General features: G+C 41.0%; 1 protein-coding gene across 1 annotated transcript in view; it reads left to right on the top strand.

Moving 5' to 3' along the window:
• The window catches only part of C8A (complement component 8, alpha polypeptide), a 62527-nt gene that overhangs the window by 26844 nt on the left and 16491 nt on the right, over positions 1 to 19192 (top strand). The window contains exons 6-7 of the mRNA XM_011941439.1: positions 1298 to 1498; positions 3510 to 3750. Coding sequence (XP_011796829.1) covers positions 1298 to 1498; positions 3510 to 3750 — 442 coding nt within the window. The remainder of the gene's footprint in view (positions 1 to 1297; positions 1499 to 3509; positions 3751 to 19192) is intronic.

The raw sequence follows: 19192 nt of genomic DNA, 5'->3' as shown, positions 1-19192 counted from the left end.
TCCATCTCTATGATTTGGTGGTCTCTTGGTCACTTGGAGCTCATGATCAGTCAAGAGCCTACTCGTGGCCGTTAATTTTCTTACCCCTCATCCTTTGGGTGAAACATCGACACAGCAAACATCATTGAATTTTTAACATGTGTCAGATCTTCTACTTTCACACAAATTGTACTATTTAACCCTCACAACACAATGGGATAGATATTATCATTGCCTCATTTTAGATATTGAGAAAAAGAAACACAAAGGGAGAAAGTGTCAGTATCAAACTCCATTGCAGTTGGTAGCAGAGACAAGACCCAAACCTAGATCTGTCTGAACTGAGTCCAGGCTGCACAACATTTAGAGGAGGAGATAGATTATTCACTTTCTAGAGAGAGATAGTAGGATCCTAGGATTCTGAACAAAACACTGACAGAAAATAAGGCCAAGCTTATAGGGTCTGTTTTTAAGAAGTTTGCTCCCCCAACCCCACTCCACCCTCTACTCTCTATCAGACCAGTGGTAAACCAATGTGGAAGACATAAACCACACCATGTTCCTAATCTCGAGGAAGGTCTTGGGCCTATGTATCAGCAAGATGGACTAAGTGCTTTGGGAACAAAGAATTCTCAAATCTCAGCAGCTGAAGCAACAACGCCTTGCTTATGCTGCTTGTCCACCCTAAGGTAGAAAGGAAACTGACCAGCACAGACACGCAGGGACTCAAGGTAGTGGAGGCTCCATTTCAACATATGCTCTCATGATTGCAGAGCAAACTACTCACAGGCTCCTAAGGCTTACTTCATTGACTCAAGCAAGGCCAAGCCCAGGCCTCAGTTCAAGTCAGCAGAGAAATGAAATCCTGTATACCACTGCCTAAGACAATCATAATCTGCAGGTTTCCTTTGCTTCTTTCCTCCCAGGCTCCTGCCCATATGTGGCTTTCTGTATCTCACTATTGCAAAGACAAGCAGCCAGCCTTCTCTCCTGGAAGGATAAGCTAGCCAGAAAGAAATCCATGCTCAGAGCAATATAGCATTTGATCAGAATCATCTGCATGTGTGCGTGTGTGTGTGTGTGTGTGCAAGCACATGTGGTGTATAAATGTTTTATCAGTACCACTAAACACTAACAATGCTGTGTTTTCTATATTTTAATAAGTATCTGTCTAATGACTGGATTGCCTTATAAAAGAATTGCCTACCGTAATCTAAAATTTTAGGTATTTTACCAAGCAAAGATTTAAGTATTAAATATGAATTGAAAAATGGCTGTATGTGCACAAAGCTAACATCTATTCATTTTTTTTTTTCAGGCCCTGGCAGATACTGGAATCTCCTCAGAGTTGTATGATAATGCAAATGACCTTCTTTCTAAAGTTAGAAAAGACAAGTCTGACTCATTTGGAGTGACCATCGGTGTAGGCCTGGCCAGCAGCCCTTTAATGGCGGGTGTAGGTGTGTTCGAGTCAGAAGATGCTTCATTCTTGAAAGAATTAAACAAGTATAATGAGAAGGTATTCAAACATAATGTCTGTGTCTCACAGTATTCCATAATATACACTGAACACATATTACCTTAATTGCATTAAAAAGTACAGTAGTAATTGGACCTTAATTTGCTTGTGTAATTGGAAATGTCTGATCAGTGGTAATCAGGTTTGTTTTTCTTATTATGCTTTTGCACACAGAATCATCACAAAGGGAATAAAATTGAATGATAAGACTAGGATTCTTATCACTTTGCCCCCCTCCCTTCCTTTTTCGTGGTTACCTGGAGCATATAGGGAAATGTGTAGAATGGTAATGTTTTAAGAGAAACAGCTGGACCCTCTAAATTTCACTTGGAAGAATTGTAAAGCAAGCCTTGCTTTTCCAAAAAGATAGAAGGGCTGGTATGCCAGGAAAAAAAAATTTCATTTTTCCAGCAAACCTTCACCATTAAGTGCCTATCATCCTGAGGGGTCAAGAAACGCTTCCTTGAGGAAAGAACATTCATCTAAGCTTAGATTTAAAGATTAGTACAACTTGTCCAGAAAAAGGGAGACAGAAGTTGGCAAAAGGATGCTGTAGACATGGAAATCAGCATGTGCGAGGGACTGGAGATGAGGAAGCCACACAAAAACTTGGGATTGAAAGTACTTCAGCCAGCTGAAACACAGGATGGGAAAGGAAAACAGGGAGTGGTGAGGTTGGAGAGGTAATCAGATGGCCAGGGGAATATTTATTGAATTAACTAGAAGCTTACTAAAATTCTCAATAGCATTAATACTAAGACTATGGATCCAGTTGGGGTTCAAAAATTGTCTTGAATGATGAAAATATAGTTATAAAAATTAACTTACTCAGCACACATAAACTGAGTCCTAGAGCTTTGCCAAAGAATGAGCTATTGAACTGAAGGTAAAGTCCTATATTGTTCTAAGGGTTGTCTGTAGCATGTTAATATAGACTTTTCTAAAAGCATGTGGACTCCTTAAACTTCCATCATCACTTTGAATCAAGGTTTCTATTGCCTGAAAGTAAAGCCCATAGATGGCCATCTTCCTGTAAAACCAATCCAAAATTCTTCCAGTGCTATCTCTTATTTTTTTATATAAGGACCCTGCTTTTCTTTATTACTTAGTTCAAGATTACTATTGGAATATGAACTCCGGGGGGCAGGAGCCTATCTCATTCAAGATTATGTCTTCTGCACCTAGTGTAATACATGCTGCTATAGGCATTGTAGATCTTTGCTCAATAACTTCAATTGAATGACATTTCAGCATGTCATTAAAGATATCTTAAACACAATTTTTAATGGATATTTAATATTAGCATAGGAAGTTTCACAATGCAATGCTTTGATTAGCACTGGGAGAAGTGTGGGGGTGGAAATGGATTGGGCAAAGAACAGAAGGGTGAAGCACAATGAAGAAACCATTGTAGTAGCTCACCCAGGTGAGAGATGATGAGAACTTGACCTAGGCAGGGGCAGTGGGAACAGAGATGGAGGTGTGGGGGAAGTCTGGCATACATTGGTACCAAATATGTGCTTGTGAAATATGGTAGTACTCCGTTACATGTATTTGTGTTCATATGTGTGTTTATATATATGTATTTCTTACAGCTACTAAAAGCTGACTTTTTGCATTATTTCCATTTATTTATTTATTTATTTTATTTTATTTTATTTTTTTGAGATGGAGTTTTGCTCTGTCGCCAGGCTGGAGCGATCTCAGCTCACTGCAACCTCTGACTCCCGGGTTCAAGCGATTCTCCTGCCCCAGCCTCCCGAGTAGCTGGGATTACAGGCATGCACCACCATGCCCAGCTAATTTTTGTATTTTTAGTGGAGACGGGGTTTCACCATGTTGGCCAGGATGGTCTCAATCTCCTGACCTCGTGATCCGCCAGCTTCAGCCTCCTGAAGTGCTAGGATTACAGGCATGAGCCATCGCGCCCAGCAACCTTTTGCATTATTTCTAATGGTAAAATATATGCTCTCTTTTTTCCTTTGCTTTATTCAATGGCGGTTGTTGGCAGAAATTCATTTTCATGAGAATCTTCACAAAGGTGCAGACTGCCCATTTTAAGATGAGGAGGGACAACATTATGCTGGATGAAGGAATGCTGCAGTCATTAATGGAGCTTCCAGATCAGTACAATTATGGCATGTATGCCAAGTTCATCAATGACTATGGTACCCATTACATCACATCTGGATCCATGGGTGGCACTTATGAATATATCCTGGTGATTGACAAAGCAAAAATGGAATCTCTTGGTAAGTAAAGCAGCCCTATGTACACGGTAGTCAACACAGACACCAAGTCATGCTTTGAAGTTTTCTAAGCACTGACTATGAGCCATGGGTGATCTCATTTAGTGTTTAGGACAACTCTATAGGATAGAATAAGTATTATTATTCCCAGGGAACTGAGATCCAGAAGCGTGAGACTTGCTAATAAGCACCACAAACAGGATTTGAGCTCAGACTCGTCTAGCCTCCAAAACTATATGCTACCTATTGTATCATAGTTACTTTTATTAAAAAAAAAAATGGGGGCATTTTGTTAATTAAAATGTGAAAACTTGTTTTAAATGTAGTATTATTGGTTAATGGAACTACCACACAGTCAGTCAGTGAAGCTAGAAACTTAGATTCATCTCAGACTCCTCCTTCTCCTTCACTCCGGTAGATCTCTAAGGCGCTTCAGTTCTCTCTCATTCTTCCGCTGTCCTCCATCTCCACTCCTGCTGTGGTAAGCTGGGGCCTCATCTTTCACTTGTTACTGCATCAGCTCCTAAATGGTCTCTGGCGGCGGGCTCACCCCTTCCAACCTGTTCTTGATAATTGCCACCAGATGAATCTTTCTACTTCACAGATCTGATTATATCTCTTCCTTGCTTAACATCTTGAATGGCTAAGAATAAAGACTATTAGCACTGGCCACATTAATGATATTACTCCAACCTAGGAGAACAGTGGTTCTCAAAGTGTGGGCCCCAGCCGTCAGAATAGCATCACCTGGGAACTTGTTAGAAATGTAAATTCTCAGGTCGCCATCCCAAATCTAACTAAATCAAAAACTGGGAATGGGTCCAGCTGTCTGTGTTTTAACAAGTTCGCCAGGTGATTCTGATGCTACTACAATTTGAGAACCACTGACCTCTTCAATGAGTGACAGGAAGGATGGGAGATCTAGCTATATTGCAAAGCCAAGTTCAAATTCCCAGCTTTAAGAAGTTTCCTTGACTGCACCAGGCCAGGCTGGCTACTCCTCTTCTTCAACAGATACATAAAATTCCACACTGGGAAGTCTTTAAAAAATAATTTTCCAGTAATGGGATTGCTAGGTCAAATGGTATTTCTGGTTCTAGATCCTTGAGGAATTGCCACACTATTTTCCACAATGGTTGAACTAATTTATACTCCCACCAACAGTGTAAAAGCATTCTTGTTTCTCCACATCCTCTCCAGCATTGGTTGTTTCTTGAGTTTTTAATGATTACCATTCTAACTGGCATGAGATGGTATCTCATTGTGGTTTTGATTTGCATTTCTCTAATGACCAGTGATGATGAGCTTTTTTTCATGATTGTTGGCCACATAAATGTCTTCTTTTGAGAAGTGTCTGCTCATTTCATTCGCTCACTTTCTGATGGGATTGTCTTTTTCTTGTAAATTTGTTTAAGTTCCTTGCAGATTCTAGATATTAGCCCTTTGTCAGATGGATAGATTGCAAAATTTTTCTCCCATCCAAAGGATTATAAATCATTCTACTGTAAAGACAGATGCACAAGTATGTTTACTGCAACATTATTCACAATAACAAAGACTTGTAACCAAACCAAATGCCCATCAATAATAGACTGGATAAAGAAATTGTGGCACATATACCCCATGGAATACTATGCTGCCATAAAAAAGGATGAGTTCATGTCCTTTGCAGGGACATGGATGAAACTGGAAACCATCATTCTCAGCAAACTAACACAGGAACAGAAAACCAAACACCACATGTTCTCACTCATAAGTGGAAGTTGAACAATGAGAACACGTGAATACAGGGAGGGGAACATCACACACCAGGGCCTGTCAGGGGTGGGGGGCTAGGGGAGGGATAGCATTAGGAGAAATACCTAATGTAGATGACAGGTTGATGGGTGCAGCAAACCACCATGGCAGGTGTATGCCTATGTAACAAACCTGCACATTCTGCACATGTATCCCAGAACTTAAAGTATAAAAAAAAATTTCCGAATGTTAGTATTATCTTCCTTATCCAGATAGCAAGATATTTGAAACCAAGTATCATGCCTGCCACTTTTCCATCTCTTTAACATTCAACATAGGGTTTAATACATAGTTAGTGTTCAAAACAAGACAGGAAGTTTGAGATGAAGTATTAATTTAGATTCCTGGCTAGAGTCATTCATTAATTCATCCATCTACATGTTCATTTAAAAAAATAATGCAACTGCTCTGTTGAGTATCCATTATGTGTTTGTGCTAGGGATATGATGATGAACAAATATAAATACGGTTCCTACCCTCTTGCATTACAGTATTTTTCAAACTACATGTTGCAAGCCAATTGTAGTTCTCAAAATCAATGTATATGGATCACAAGAAAAGTTGTGAACTACAACAAAGGACAGAATGGAAAATATCATAGTGGATTATAGGCACTAAAGATAAATTATTACTTCAAGAAATCTTTTCCAGTTAAATAAAAACATGCATATTTGTATCATATCATGATGCAAAAGAAGTAGCCTACAATGGATGTAAAATATGTAAAATGTAAAATAAGCATTTAAAAACTTTACTCAAGTGGGTCTTTTATGAATCATTCAAAAACATGAGGGAGGAAAAAAGAGTTAACATTTGTTGAGCACCTACTAGGCTTCAGGAGCTATTTTACATATTCTCATTTAATTTTCTTGACACCACTTAGAGATTGGTGTTATCCAAGTTTTAGCTACATAAATTCTGTGGCTCATCAGAGAGGCTAATTACTTAGTCCAGGCCTGCCAGAATCTGGGGTCAGAGCCCTGGGCCTCTGGTCTTCCACCATGTGGTTGTGGTATAGCCTTTCATTTGGGCTCCTGTCTTTGGGGCTGGATTGCTAATTAATTGCCTGGGGTATCTGGTGGCCCCTCCTCTTTAAAATCTGTGAGGCTGAAATGGGCTTCCAATGTGGTTAATATTCAAAAGGAGCCCACCGACAAATTGTCCCAGGGATAATTACCTCAGCTCTGTTTATAGAAAACCATATGTCGATAATAGCACAATTTGCTATTTGTGAAGAGCTGATTTTCTATAAATCCGGAAAGTTAGTGTTGCTTTTCTATAAATATGGAAATGTGCTAATCATCACCTCATCTGCTGGAGACCGCTAATAAATCAGAATGTCATTTACATATTAACCTACAAAGAACAAAAATATCTACCTTCTTTCCCTTTGACAAACAGAATCACACACACCCTTTCTCCATTTTGATGTTTGCTATATTGGGTTGGTGCAAAAGTAATTGAAGTTTTTGCCATTAGAAACTGCAACTCTTGCCTCAATCTAATAGCTTTCTCTCTGTCTTATTCTCTTTCCCTCTGTCTCATTCCCTTTCTTTCTAGGTACTTTTCTCTCTCCCTTTTCTCTTTCCTCTTTGTCACTGTCTTTTTCTCTCTCTATGTATCTTTGATCTACATGCTGTTAATGTATATTCTATTAAGTGGTTGTTTCTAAGAGACATCCTGTGTGGTGAACATTCATGTCTGCAAAGGCCTGAGCTTGGCATGGAATGATTTAAGTGAACATCCTCATTGGTTTGCTCTGGGGGAATCTTTTGTCCTTGGGTTTGCTCAGATCCTCTCTGGGTTCATCCCAGAGGATGCATGAGGCTGTTTTCTTCTAATGTGCCCTTTAGATCAAATGACAGCATGAAACCATGCATCAAAAATCAAGGGAAGTCTTGGATGTTAGGGAGGTGATGTCAGACTTCAATGAGATCCTAACATTTCCTCAAGGGCTGTGACTGACAGCTTTCTACCTTCTGCAGGTATCAGTACAGTTTGGGGCTTAAATTTCTGGATTTAGATTTTGTTTCCCTCCTTCATTCCTTCTTTGGAGCTCTCATTATTTGTCTTTGTATCAAGGTATATAGAAGAGAAATAGTATATTCCGCATTCTGACTTCTCTGGTTACAGAGCTGCCAATATATGTTGGACAGGTCAAGTACTTCAATGCCATTGTTCTGTTCAGTTGGATGTTCCCGGCCTCCTTTGCACATGCTGTTCTCTCATCCCCCAATGCTCTCTTCCCTGTCTTGCCAACCTGATAAACTTCAACTCATCCTTCTGAACCTTGTAGGGGCATCCCTACCTCTGTGAAACCTGCTCTGATGTTGCTCCACCCCTTCTCCCATAGTTTCATTTGTTTATACATTCATTCATTCAGCCATGTCCATTGAGTTTGTATCATGTGTGAAAAGAACAAAATCAATATGGTCCCTGTTCTTGCAAAGCTTACGATCCAGTGGAGGAAACAAAATAAACAGCCAAAGTCCAAATATCATCGTTGGTCCTCTTTTACTTCCTGGCCGCATCAGCAACATATGTTGACTTTACTTCTAAAGCATATGCATCACCTGTTCTCCCTCTATTACTGTCTCACTTGTCCAAGCCACTGTTGTCTCTCACCTGGATACTGCAAGAGTATGGTGGTCTCTTATTCTCTTTCTTTGTTGTTGTTGTTGTTACAGGTGTTGTGTAATTGTTGTTCCTGTAACTCTCTGGCACTCCAAGCTTACTTCAGTCTAGAGTCTTTGTATTAGCTGTCTTCTTTGCCAGAACCACCTTTTCCTCTGATGTTTGTATAGCAGTATTCTTATCAGTTGGATCTCCTTAAGTGTCACCTTTTCAGAGAGACCTTTCCTGACCATGTAGTTAAGTTTCTCTTTGTTATATCACCCTATTTTAATTATCATCAAATCAGTAGCCCCCATGCTCATAGACTTATTTGTTTATTGTCAATCTCCTCTTTCTAGAATGTTCATTCCAATCATTTTTCCTTATTGCTGCATATTCATTTCCTAGACTATAGTAGGGACTTAATAACTCGTAAATTAACTGATCAATATGTAATTGCAAATTGTGATAAAAACCATGTAGAAAATGAACAGGTTGTAAAAATAGAGACTAACTTCAGGGGGTGAGGGAGGATATTCACTTAGTTTGGGATGATCTGGGAAAGTCTCTTTGAGGAAGTGAAATCCAAACTGAGATGAGATCCAAAGGATAAAGAAATGCGAAAGACAAGGGTGAAGGCCTTCAGGGTGAGTGGACAGCTTGTACAAAGGCCCTACCTGAGGAAAGAGCATGGCGTGTTTGTGAAGGGAAAGAAGGCATGTGTGACAGAAACCTTGGAATAGGGGAATAATAGCAGAAACTGAGGTTGGAAGAAGCCAAGAGGCGTCAGAGAGTCTTTCTGGCCATAGTAAGAAGTATGGACTACATTTGCAGTGACAGAGAAACTACTGCAGGGTCATCAACAGGGCAGTGCTGGGTCTAATCAATGGGTAGCAGATCATTCTACTGCCATGTAGAACACAGATTAGAGGAGCAGGAGTGGACTCAGGAAGAACAGTTAGGGGCATTGCTGATGTCCAGGCAAGGAATAAAGAATGGATGTGAAAGAATATGATAGATTTGGGGTGTATTTTTAAAGCAGAATTTAAGGAATTTATAGATAGACTGGGTGTGGATTGTGAGGTATCAATTACTCCTTTCTCTAAATTGAATTTTTATCATAGACACACAAGTGTGTGTGCATGCACACATACACACATTGAGGTGAGAAGGACAGGATGTGCTTACCTGAAGGTGCCATCTTCGTGGTAAAGACAGCCCGCAGGCATTTGGAAATATGGTAGGCATTCTGGGGGCAAAGAAAGGACTCTAAATATACATACATATTTAAACGCATATGATAATAATTGCAATTATATATTTGTCTCTTCCACAGACTATGAACTTTGACGTACAAGTCCTAGGCCTGTTGTCCTTGGGGTACTTTGTGAATCTAGCACAAGCCTGAGACCACAGTAGTGCACCATGAATACTCATTGAGCTGCATTCCCCTTGCTGCTTCTACTCCGCCAACTCTTACTATCATGTGAATGACCTCCACATTTCCATCTAGAGTCCTCTTTCTTCTCCAGAATCCCTACCCATATTTTCGTATGCCTGTGGGTATCTCCACCAGGAAGCTGGCACCTCCAGGCAAGAACATTCATTTCCTTCTCACCCCAAACCCTTCAAGCATTTCTTCCCGAATTATTTCTCTATAGAGACACCACCATCCTCCCAGTTTACTTGACATAGAGAGGTGGAAAAATAATTGACTATTTATTGCGTGCTAAGCTCCATACCAAGTCTCCTCACCTAAGACTGACAATGATCCTGTGAGGGAGGCATGGTTTTCTCATTTTTACAGATGGAGGAAACAAGGCAAAAAAGTCATATCACTAATAAGTGAAAAATATACAAAGTGAGTTAAAATCCAGGGTTCTTTCTTTTTCATCTCAGTTGCCTTTATTGGGACTCACAACCTGGGAAAAATTCTGTCTCTCTCCTCTCTCCCCCTACATATCTCATTAGTCACCTCCTCTGTATCCACAATCCATCCCTTTCTCACCATTCCCGATACCACTGATGACCATGCTATGCCATTTTTTTCTGCAGGTTCCCTCCAGCTATGAGGGAACTCATAGAATGCAGAATGCAGAAATGAGAAATGTATCAGAGGTTAAATGGGTATTTCATAAATGCCTTTGGAACAAAGTTGGTGGTGGTCTGCTCCAGACCCCTTCGGTGGCTCATGTAGATAGGACGTGACACATTTGTTTCAGCTTTTGTGCCCTGGGTCCCTCAAAATGCAACATGAAGTAGAACACTTCCTACCAGTTAAAGAACCTCAGGGAGTCTGATCGGACACCTCTATCAGGGATGCTGTAATAGAAATCCTGCATAGAATAGAAAGTTAAACTGCCATGATTCTTGGCCTTATTGAAAGGGCTTTGCAAAGACCTCACAGAAAATGACTTATGTTGATGATTTGCTCACAAAAACAGCAGTAGCCATTCTGCCACCCTATCAAAGACAGCAGGCCCCATCAAAGATGGCAGGCAGTGTCGTAGTGGAAAAAATTATTTTCCCTGAGATATCTTTTTTTTTAATCTAGGCTCTACCATTCAGAAGCTGTTACATCACATTTCTGAGTCTCAGTTTTTCCATGACTAAGGTAGAGATTGTCATAACTACTTTAAAAGTCTATTGTGAGAATTAACCAAGATAGTCATGAAAAGCACTGTGATACCTTAAATACTGTCCAAGCAGCACTTACTATTATGGATTATAATTTCAGGTGGAGTCAGTAAGTACTAAAGCCATTTTGATCAAGCTCTGTGAAATTAAGAAACATGCCAGTGACTTGGTAGCAAGGAGTCTACTCTTTGAAGTCAGATACATCTGGGTGGGGATCTTGGTTCTATCATTTAGTAGCTGTATGATTTTGATTGAGGAACAACACTTAATTTCTCTGAGCCTCAGCTTCTTCAAGATCCAAATAAGAATGATAACAAGGGTTTGTTTGGTTGAGAATAATTCTATGTACATGTTGCATGATGTGTTTAATAGATATTTATTCCCTTTAATGAAGGATATGAATATAGCACAGTGGTTGGAAACATGGACTCTGCCACTTACTATGTAGTCATGGGCAGATAATTTAATCATCTTAAGTTTCAATTTCCTCACCTGCAAGCTAGAAATACTGTCATCTACCTCATAGAGTGGTTGGTTGTGAGGAATAAGTGAACTTATTTTGTACCCACATTCCAATAAGCACTCAATAAATTTCACTTGCTGAAGTAGGTTCTGAGTCAGATTGCCTGATTCAAGTCCTATCTCTGCCTTTATCAGTCATGTGACCCATAGACAAAGTAGTTAACCTCGCTGTGCCTCAGTTTCTTCTTCTAAATGAGTCAATGACAGTACATACTTCATACGGTTGTTGTAAACTTGAAGTGAAACAATCTATGTGAGCATGTGGCTTAGTGCCCGACACAGAGTACGAGTTCGAAAATGTTACCTATTATTGCTGTACGATGTTGGTGTTATTATTACCACATTTTTATTATTTCCAGATTTACAGTTATCAACTCTGGAATGTTAACTGTTCTCTCATCTGTAAAGTGGGGATAAGAGGAAGATCTGTCTTCCAGGGTTCTGCAATCACTCAGCTCTGAAGCATTGCTCAACCGGGAGGGAAATCATTATCATGATGTCCAGCCTGCAGTGGCTGGTACATTTGCTGTGGACTTGGAGCCTCAGCAATCATGCCTCCTCCTCCACCTTCCCATTTCTTTGATCAAGGTCATTCATTTCTGTCTCGAAAGCTTCATCCAGTGTTGGAGGGACCACTCTTCCTATTTATCAAGGTCACTTTGAATTCTCATCACTATCTTTCAAAGTGTTAACAACTCTGCTCAAATCAGTGCCTGCTTTCCATCATCCCTGACCCTGATTGATGCCAGATAACAGTGACCCTGGGAAAGACCCTTCCAGCAAGAGTGCAATACATCCAACCCATTATTGATCATCTTCTTCCAGTCAGGGCTTGTGGACCAGCCAGTCTACCACCTAACACACAACGTCTAAATAGCTACAGGGACAGAATTTAAAACCTCACTAAAGTTAATGCCAATTATAGCTCTATATCCTCTTCCTCCTCCCTCCCTGCCTTCCTGTATTTCATTTATTCCTTTAGCCTTTCCTGTGGCAAACATTTATAAAGTACACATAACATGGGAAACACTGTCTAGATACCAAGATGCTTAATACATGGTCCCTCTCATCTGGGGTCTCATAGAAAGTAAGGGGGTTTCTCTTCGTCATAATCATCTGATTATGATCAGGGATAATTTACTCTGTGGACAGCCAAATTGGTTACCACCCAAAGTGAACAAGCAATTTATTTTCTTGTTCACTATTTGGTTTTAATAAAATGTATTTACATATAATATCTACTACTTGTAGAGCATAACACATTTACATCTGGCATTCAAATTCATCCTCATAATAACTTTATGAGGAATTATATTAATATTATTATTTTCTCCAGTTTTATAGAAAGAAAGTTGAAATCCAAAGAGCTTAAGTAAATGGTTCAGTGTGACTCACTTAGTATCGAACCTAGGTCTTCTGATTTAGATTCTGTATGTCTTCCAAGTACTCATCCCTTTTTCCATACATTCTGTCATTCATTCTGATACTATATGCGAGAGGCTTGGGCTCTAGCAGTGGTAGTAAGACAGCCAAGATTTACTGAGTATTTACTGTGTGGTAGACACTGGGGTAAACACTTTAAATGCACCATCTCATTTAATTCTCAGGAGAGACCTGTGAAGAGGACACTATTGTATAATCTCCAATTCACAAAAGAAGAACTGAGACTCAGTTACTCTCTGTTAAATAGCTTGCCCAAGGCCACATAGCTATTAATTGGTGAAGTCAAACTCAAGAAACTGTAATGTTAAGCAACGTGCTATTATGTCTCAAGGAGGTCTTAACCTAGGATTTTTCAAACTGTAGACCATAACCCATTATTAGTAGATTGTAAAAGAAATTTAGTGGGTCATGATCAGCATTTAAAAAATAAAATATAATAGAATGCAAAATATCAGAGTATATCACACAAAGTGTAGTTAAGCATCGAAACTTCTTTTAAGCCAAGCACAGTGGCTACTTCTTGTAATCCTAGCATTTTTGGAGGCCAAGGCTGGAGGATCATTTGAGCCCAAGAGTTTGAGACCAGCCTGGGCAATATAGGGAGACCACATCTCTATAAAATTTAAACAAACAAACAAAAAACTAGTCAGGCATGGTACATGCACCTGTAGTCCTGGCGACTTAGGAGGCTGAGGTGGGAGGATCACTTGAGCCTGGGAGCTCAAGGTTGCAGCGAGCCAAGATCACACCACCGCACTCCAGCCTGGATGACAGAGAGGGGCCCTGTCTCAGAAAGAAAAGAAAAGATACTTCTTTTAAATGACTGTGTGTAGACTGGATCATGATGTGAAATGTATTTCTTACGTTGAGAGTGGTCAACAAAGTGTTAAAAACACAGTCTTAACTCAGTGTGCTCCACTAACTATAAAAGCATATTTAATTACTTTAAATAAAGGAAAAATCATCAATAGCCTTAAGGGAGGCATTGGAACGTGTATTAATCAGATTCTCCAGACAAACAGAACTACTAGAATACCTGTCTCTCTCTCTATCTTTATGTAACATGTATATATAATATAAAGAGATTGATTACAATGAATTGGTTCATGTGATATGGAGTCTGACAAGTCCCAAGATCTGCAGTCGGCAAGCTGGACACCCAGGAGGGCTGCTGGTTTCATTTCAGTCCAAGTCTGAAGGCCCGAGGACCTGGACAGCCAGTGATGTATTTCCAGCCAGAAGGCCAGCAGGCTTGAGACCCTGGAAGAGCTGACATTTCCATTCAAGTCCAAGGGCAGGAAATAAAAGCCAATGTTCCAGGTTAAAGAAAGGAAGAATCTTCTCTTATTCAGAGGAGGGTCAGTCTTTTTGTTCTAGTCAGGCCTTCAATTGATTGCATGAGGCCCATGCGCGTTAGAAAGGGCAGTTTACTTTATTAAGTCCAGCACTTTAAATGTTAATCTCACCCAGAAACACCCAGAACAATGTTTGATCAAATACCTGGGCATTCCATAGCCCAGTCAACTTGACGCAGGAAATTAACCATCACAGGAAGATAGACAGGTGGGAAAGCTGGAAGCAACAGTTGTCAATAACAACTGTGGAGCTAGGTCTGGAAAGTCTCATGGAATCAAATGGTTCCAAGAGTTTATCTCATTGGAAATAGAGGAATAAGCATCATTGGGTTCTAATTCTGTGGCAGGTGGCACACTGAGCCCTCTGATGCACATCATCTCATCCAAGCCTTGTGGCAACCCTTTGAGCTCTATTTTATGGCTGTCCTCATTTTACAGATGAGGACCACCAGGCACTGAAAGGCAAGATGGCATGTCCAAGGTGACGCAGCTGGTCAGAGACAGGGTGAGGTTTGAAACCAGGTTTCTAATTCCAAGTGCAATGTTTCTTACAGTAAACCTAGGTATTTTCTTTCATTTATTTTCCTTTCTAAGAGCATCAAACTGTTGTGATAGCTTTGAAAGCGAGTCAATTGGGTTTTGAAAATAATTAAGGGAATATTATTTTCTATATCCATTTCTAAAGGTAATGTTGGGTCAGTTTGATCCATTGATGGGGAATTGTAACTGGGAGAATTGTTAATGTTTAAACTGACAAGCACGTGATTGTTCTGAAACTTAAGTACAGACTCAGAGCCAGGAACAAGCAGTGTGCTGGCTGGTGACACCCAAAGAGGTGACCTTCAGAGACTTGCAGGTCAGAAGAAGTGTCTAAGCCAGGGATGTCAAGTGGTCTTAATAGCAAATGCTACCTAGACTGCTGAGTTGAAGATTGAAACACAAGATACGGGCTCAGCCAGAAAGTGCTATGATCAATTAGTGATGTCTGCCAGAGGCTGGGAACTGAGGGCAACAGGGCTCTTGGGCTGTGTATTTACTATACAGTTATTAAAATAAGACAAAGTCAGCCCAGATGTTTAAGCCACGTGCAGAGAGTGATTGGGGTGGGATAGACATTTAATCAGACTCCCTTAAATTACCATCACATTTATGTATCATAGCTGATTGTTTGATTATAACTCCCTTTCAGGACGATTCTGAGTAGAGCATTTACCCTTGTTGCACAAAGTTGGAAACAGGAAACAATCTTAGTGGAAAACCATACTCATAACCTAATCTCCATTCATCCATTCATCCACTCATTTAGTAAATGCTCACTGAGCACCCATGATTTCTGGGAACACAGGTGTGAAACACACAGATCCCTTCCCTGGAAAAATGTGCAGTCAGTTGGGGGCCAAGAAGAACATAATATGATAAATGTTTAAATAGAAACAAATACAGTAGAAGTACAAAGGAGGGAACAGCAACCTTTTCTGCCCCTCCCACTTGCTAGACCCTAGACCCTAAAGATATTCAAACCTCGTCTTCCAAAATTACTAGGAGTAGAAGTTTGCCTGGAAGAGAAGGGAGTTGCATGGGAATGGCTGGGGCAGCAAGTAGGTAAGGATGAGTAAAAGGAGATGAATGTCCAGATTCACCCAAAGGCTGGACTCGGTTTTGGAAGGGCTTGCTACTGAGGCCAGGGCATAAATGAGAACAATCTTGGCTGGATTGTGCCAGGAATAGTGATGATAACAGTGGCCAGAGTCAGTGTTGGCCTCTCAGAAACCACAGAGAGGATGGCAAGCTGCAGGAATCATGCAAGGGGAACACTGAAAGCAAGAGGGTCTCTGCATTTGGAAAAGAAGGCCAGCATTTCAATGAGCAGGTGCAGACCTCCAGCTCATTGTTCACCATTGGAGTGCACTATACTGAGCAATGTACTGGTCCCTGGACTTACCATACTGTTTCTCCTTGATTTGCATATGCTGTTTCTTGTAGCTGGAATTTTGCACCTCTCCCTCTGCCCTCCCTTATTCACTTGGTTTATGCTTATTCGTCCTCAGTTCTCTGCTTAGCTCAAATAGGACTCTTCCAGGCAGTCTTTCTGTCTCCCCAGGTCTGGGTTGGGAGCCTGTTTTAGGTGCTTCAGCGTACTCAGGACTTAGCTCTGAGTGTCACACTATTGCAGCTGCTTGTGTCCAGCGTGCATCCTGTTAATGTTGCATCCCAGAGTCTTGCCCATTGACTGAGCCTGACCCACAGCAGAGACTCAGCATCCTTCTAGCTGGGGTCCAAATCCAAGCCCATGTATGCTGTGCAGCCTCCAGAGCTTTCCTAACACTCTGCAGAGTTGGGGGTGGTGTCCTAAAAGTTCTGAGCTGAATTGGACAGTGAGGAGGGTGAGGTGGGCAGGAACCTTATTGTGAAAGGTCTTATGTTTGTGGCTAAGGACTCTGGGACAGCCCAGCACATCTTTTAATTAATTAATTAATTAATTTTTGTGCCTGCTAACCAACCAGTCACCCGAACAGACAGTCACTGGATTCTAACAAGCTCCAGGCTTTATCCCCAGTTACCATGACAACCAGGCTTCATGGTGATGGATGGTATTGATTGACTGACAGACTCCTAGTTTCTTGGCTCTGTCCCTACCCCCCTTAAGTCATCTGCACACACATAGAACTGAGACTCTCAGCACCATCTTTCTGATTTTTTCTTGATTTTGAATTTCCACCTCTAATATCACTGAAAACAGCTTATTACTTAAAGAAGAAAAGCTGAGATGGTGTCAACCTTCTTCCCAGAGCCATCCTTAGCTCTCTTTCCCATAGGCAGTATAATATGGCATACAGAACAGGGCTTTAGACACAGGCCTTGGTTCAATCCCAATTCTGTTATTTACTTAGTGTATAACCTGGGCAAGTGACAAACTATCTAAGTTAAGTTTAAACTATTTCAACTTACTCCTTTCTAAAATGGGACTGATTATCCTATTGTGGCATGATGTGTGAACACTGAGTGAGCTAACCCATGAAATATCTCCACCCAGCACATAATAGTGCTTATGAAGTCACCGGGTGCCCTTGTCCTCCCCACTTGCTCCTGGCCTAACCACTTATACTGCAGAAATGCCCATTAAGAAAACCTCATTTTACAAACTCCTCAGCCTCCCTCTTGTTCTAACTTTGCAGATTCCAAATCAGGAGCCAAAAGCCTCAGTGTAGGCTGCAACATTTCTGGCAACAGTAGTAATGGCAACACTTAACTGCGATTGCTAGCTCTGAACCAGGCACTGTCCTGAGCACATTACATGGCATGGATTAACTCATTCGACACTCACAACAACCCTAGGAGGTAGACAGTATTAAAATCCCCATCTTACAGATGGGAAAACTGAGGCAAGAGAGGTTAAACAATTTGCCCACATGGTCACTGGGCAGGGATGGAATTCCAGCTCAGGCAGTCTCTGTTTCAGAATCTGGCCTTCAGCTATGCTGTCTCTTGTGATGGCTGAAATCGTGTAGAAGAATCAGAGCCTCTGAAGAGCCCTTATCAAGTAGGACGAAGACATGGACTGCAGCCTCAACATTGCCTCCTTCTTCTGCCTAGCTTCCTTTCTCTGAGCTTCTTTGCAGAATGAGGTAGTCAGGGAACGAGGGGTTTGGAAAGCTCCTTTCAGGACTACCACTGGCTACTCACCACGCCTGATGAATGTTCCTCCGCAGAATAACAGTAGCATGATGAAATGGAGCATCCATTGTGTTTGAATATGGCATATCTTGCTTCAAGACCTGATTCTTGGGCCTGTTAGTCTTGAGTGACTTTGGCAAGTTACCTAACAATAAAAGTTAATATTTGTTGAACACCTAATTGTGCCAGACACTTTTTAGGAATTCACTTAGAGAAACTATTATCATTCCCATTTTAAAGATTGGGAGTATGAGGCAGAAAGTCATTAAATGAGTTACTCAAGTCACTAACAGAGAAAGTGAATGGTAGAACTCTGACCCCAGAGGTTACACTCTTAACCACCACAACTCCTGCTTTTTCCAATCCTAGTGAGCCTGTAAGATGGGTAAATCTCCCTTGTTCCAGAATACTGTTGAGAGTTTCCAGTGAGATAATGCTGCTGAGCATGCTTTATAAAATATAGCATGAGATATTAATCTAGCATGAGATATTACAAAGCTGTGATTTGCATCTTCAATTAAAGAAAGATCTGTGACTCCTAAAACGTTTTAGAGGCATTGTCTATGTAGGCTAAAGTCAGCCAATCCCCAAGCACTCCTGGGGGGGTTGGCACAGGCCAGGCTCTATGCAGAGATTTGCAAACCTAAGAGATGACTTAGAAGCTTATAGTCTTATAGGAAGAACAGACCAAGAAATTGACAATTACTAGAATGAGCTAAATACTATGCTGGAGAGAAGCACAGGGATACACTGAGGGCTTAGATATAGGGCCCTTGGGGATTAAGGAAAGGCTGTCTGGAGCTGAGTGGGAGAAGCTCAATGAAAGAGATAAAGGGATTTTCTAGCACCTGCAAAGGCACCGAGGTACTCATTTTATTCTCAGGTGTTTGGGAAGAAGTGTGAGTTTTAATGAATAAACAGAAACACAAAGGGGACAGGTAAGTTAGCTGACACCTCCCAACTAGCCCAGCCACAGACTCCAATCATCTTTCCAATGTGATGATAGAAAATAGACTATTAGATTCTCTTTCCCCTTCTGAGGCTGTCTTTGGGGGCAACCGATATAGCAAAGCAATGTAGCAGATAAATCATAGCAACATGAATGGTATTTGTTTTTTGCAAAGAGATAAATAATGCACTACACCTGCTGTTTTCCACCTAATGCTTTTAATCTGAGGAATGACAGACTTGCTGTGTTCTGGCACCTTGGAAATCAAGCTGCCTGGTTCTGCCTGAGAGCTGTAGACATGCAGCAGCTCCATGGAGGTGTGAGGGCAGCTCTCCCACCTGCACCACAGCCAAGACCATGTGGAAACCAAGTAGAAGACATGGTGGCCAGACACATATCCTTTGGGCTCCTAGCCTGGCAAGTAGCCACAGAAACAGCTCACCTTGAGACCAGA

This window comes from Colobus angolensis, unplaced genomic scaffold (genome assembly GCF_000951035.1).
Source record: "Colobus angolensis palliatus isolate OR3802 unplaced genomic scaffold, Cang.pa_1.0 Scaffold102, whole genome shotgun sequence".
Lineage (NCBI taxonomy): Eukaryota > Metazoa > Chordata > Mammalia > Primates > Cercopithecidae > Colobus > Colobus angolensis.
The sequence above is the reverse complement of the archived record's forward strand: the minus strand, read 5'-3'. Positions and strand labels throughout refer to the sequence as shown.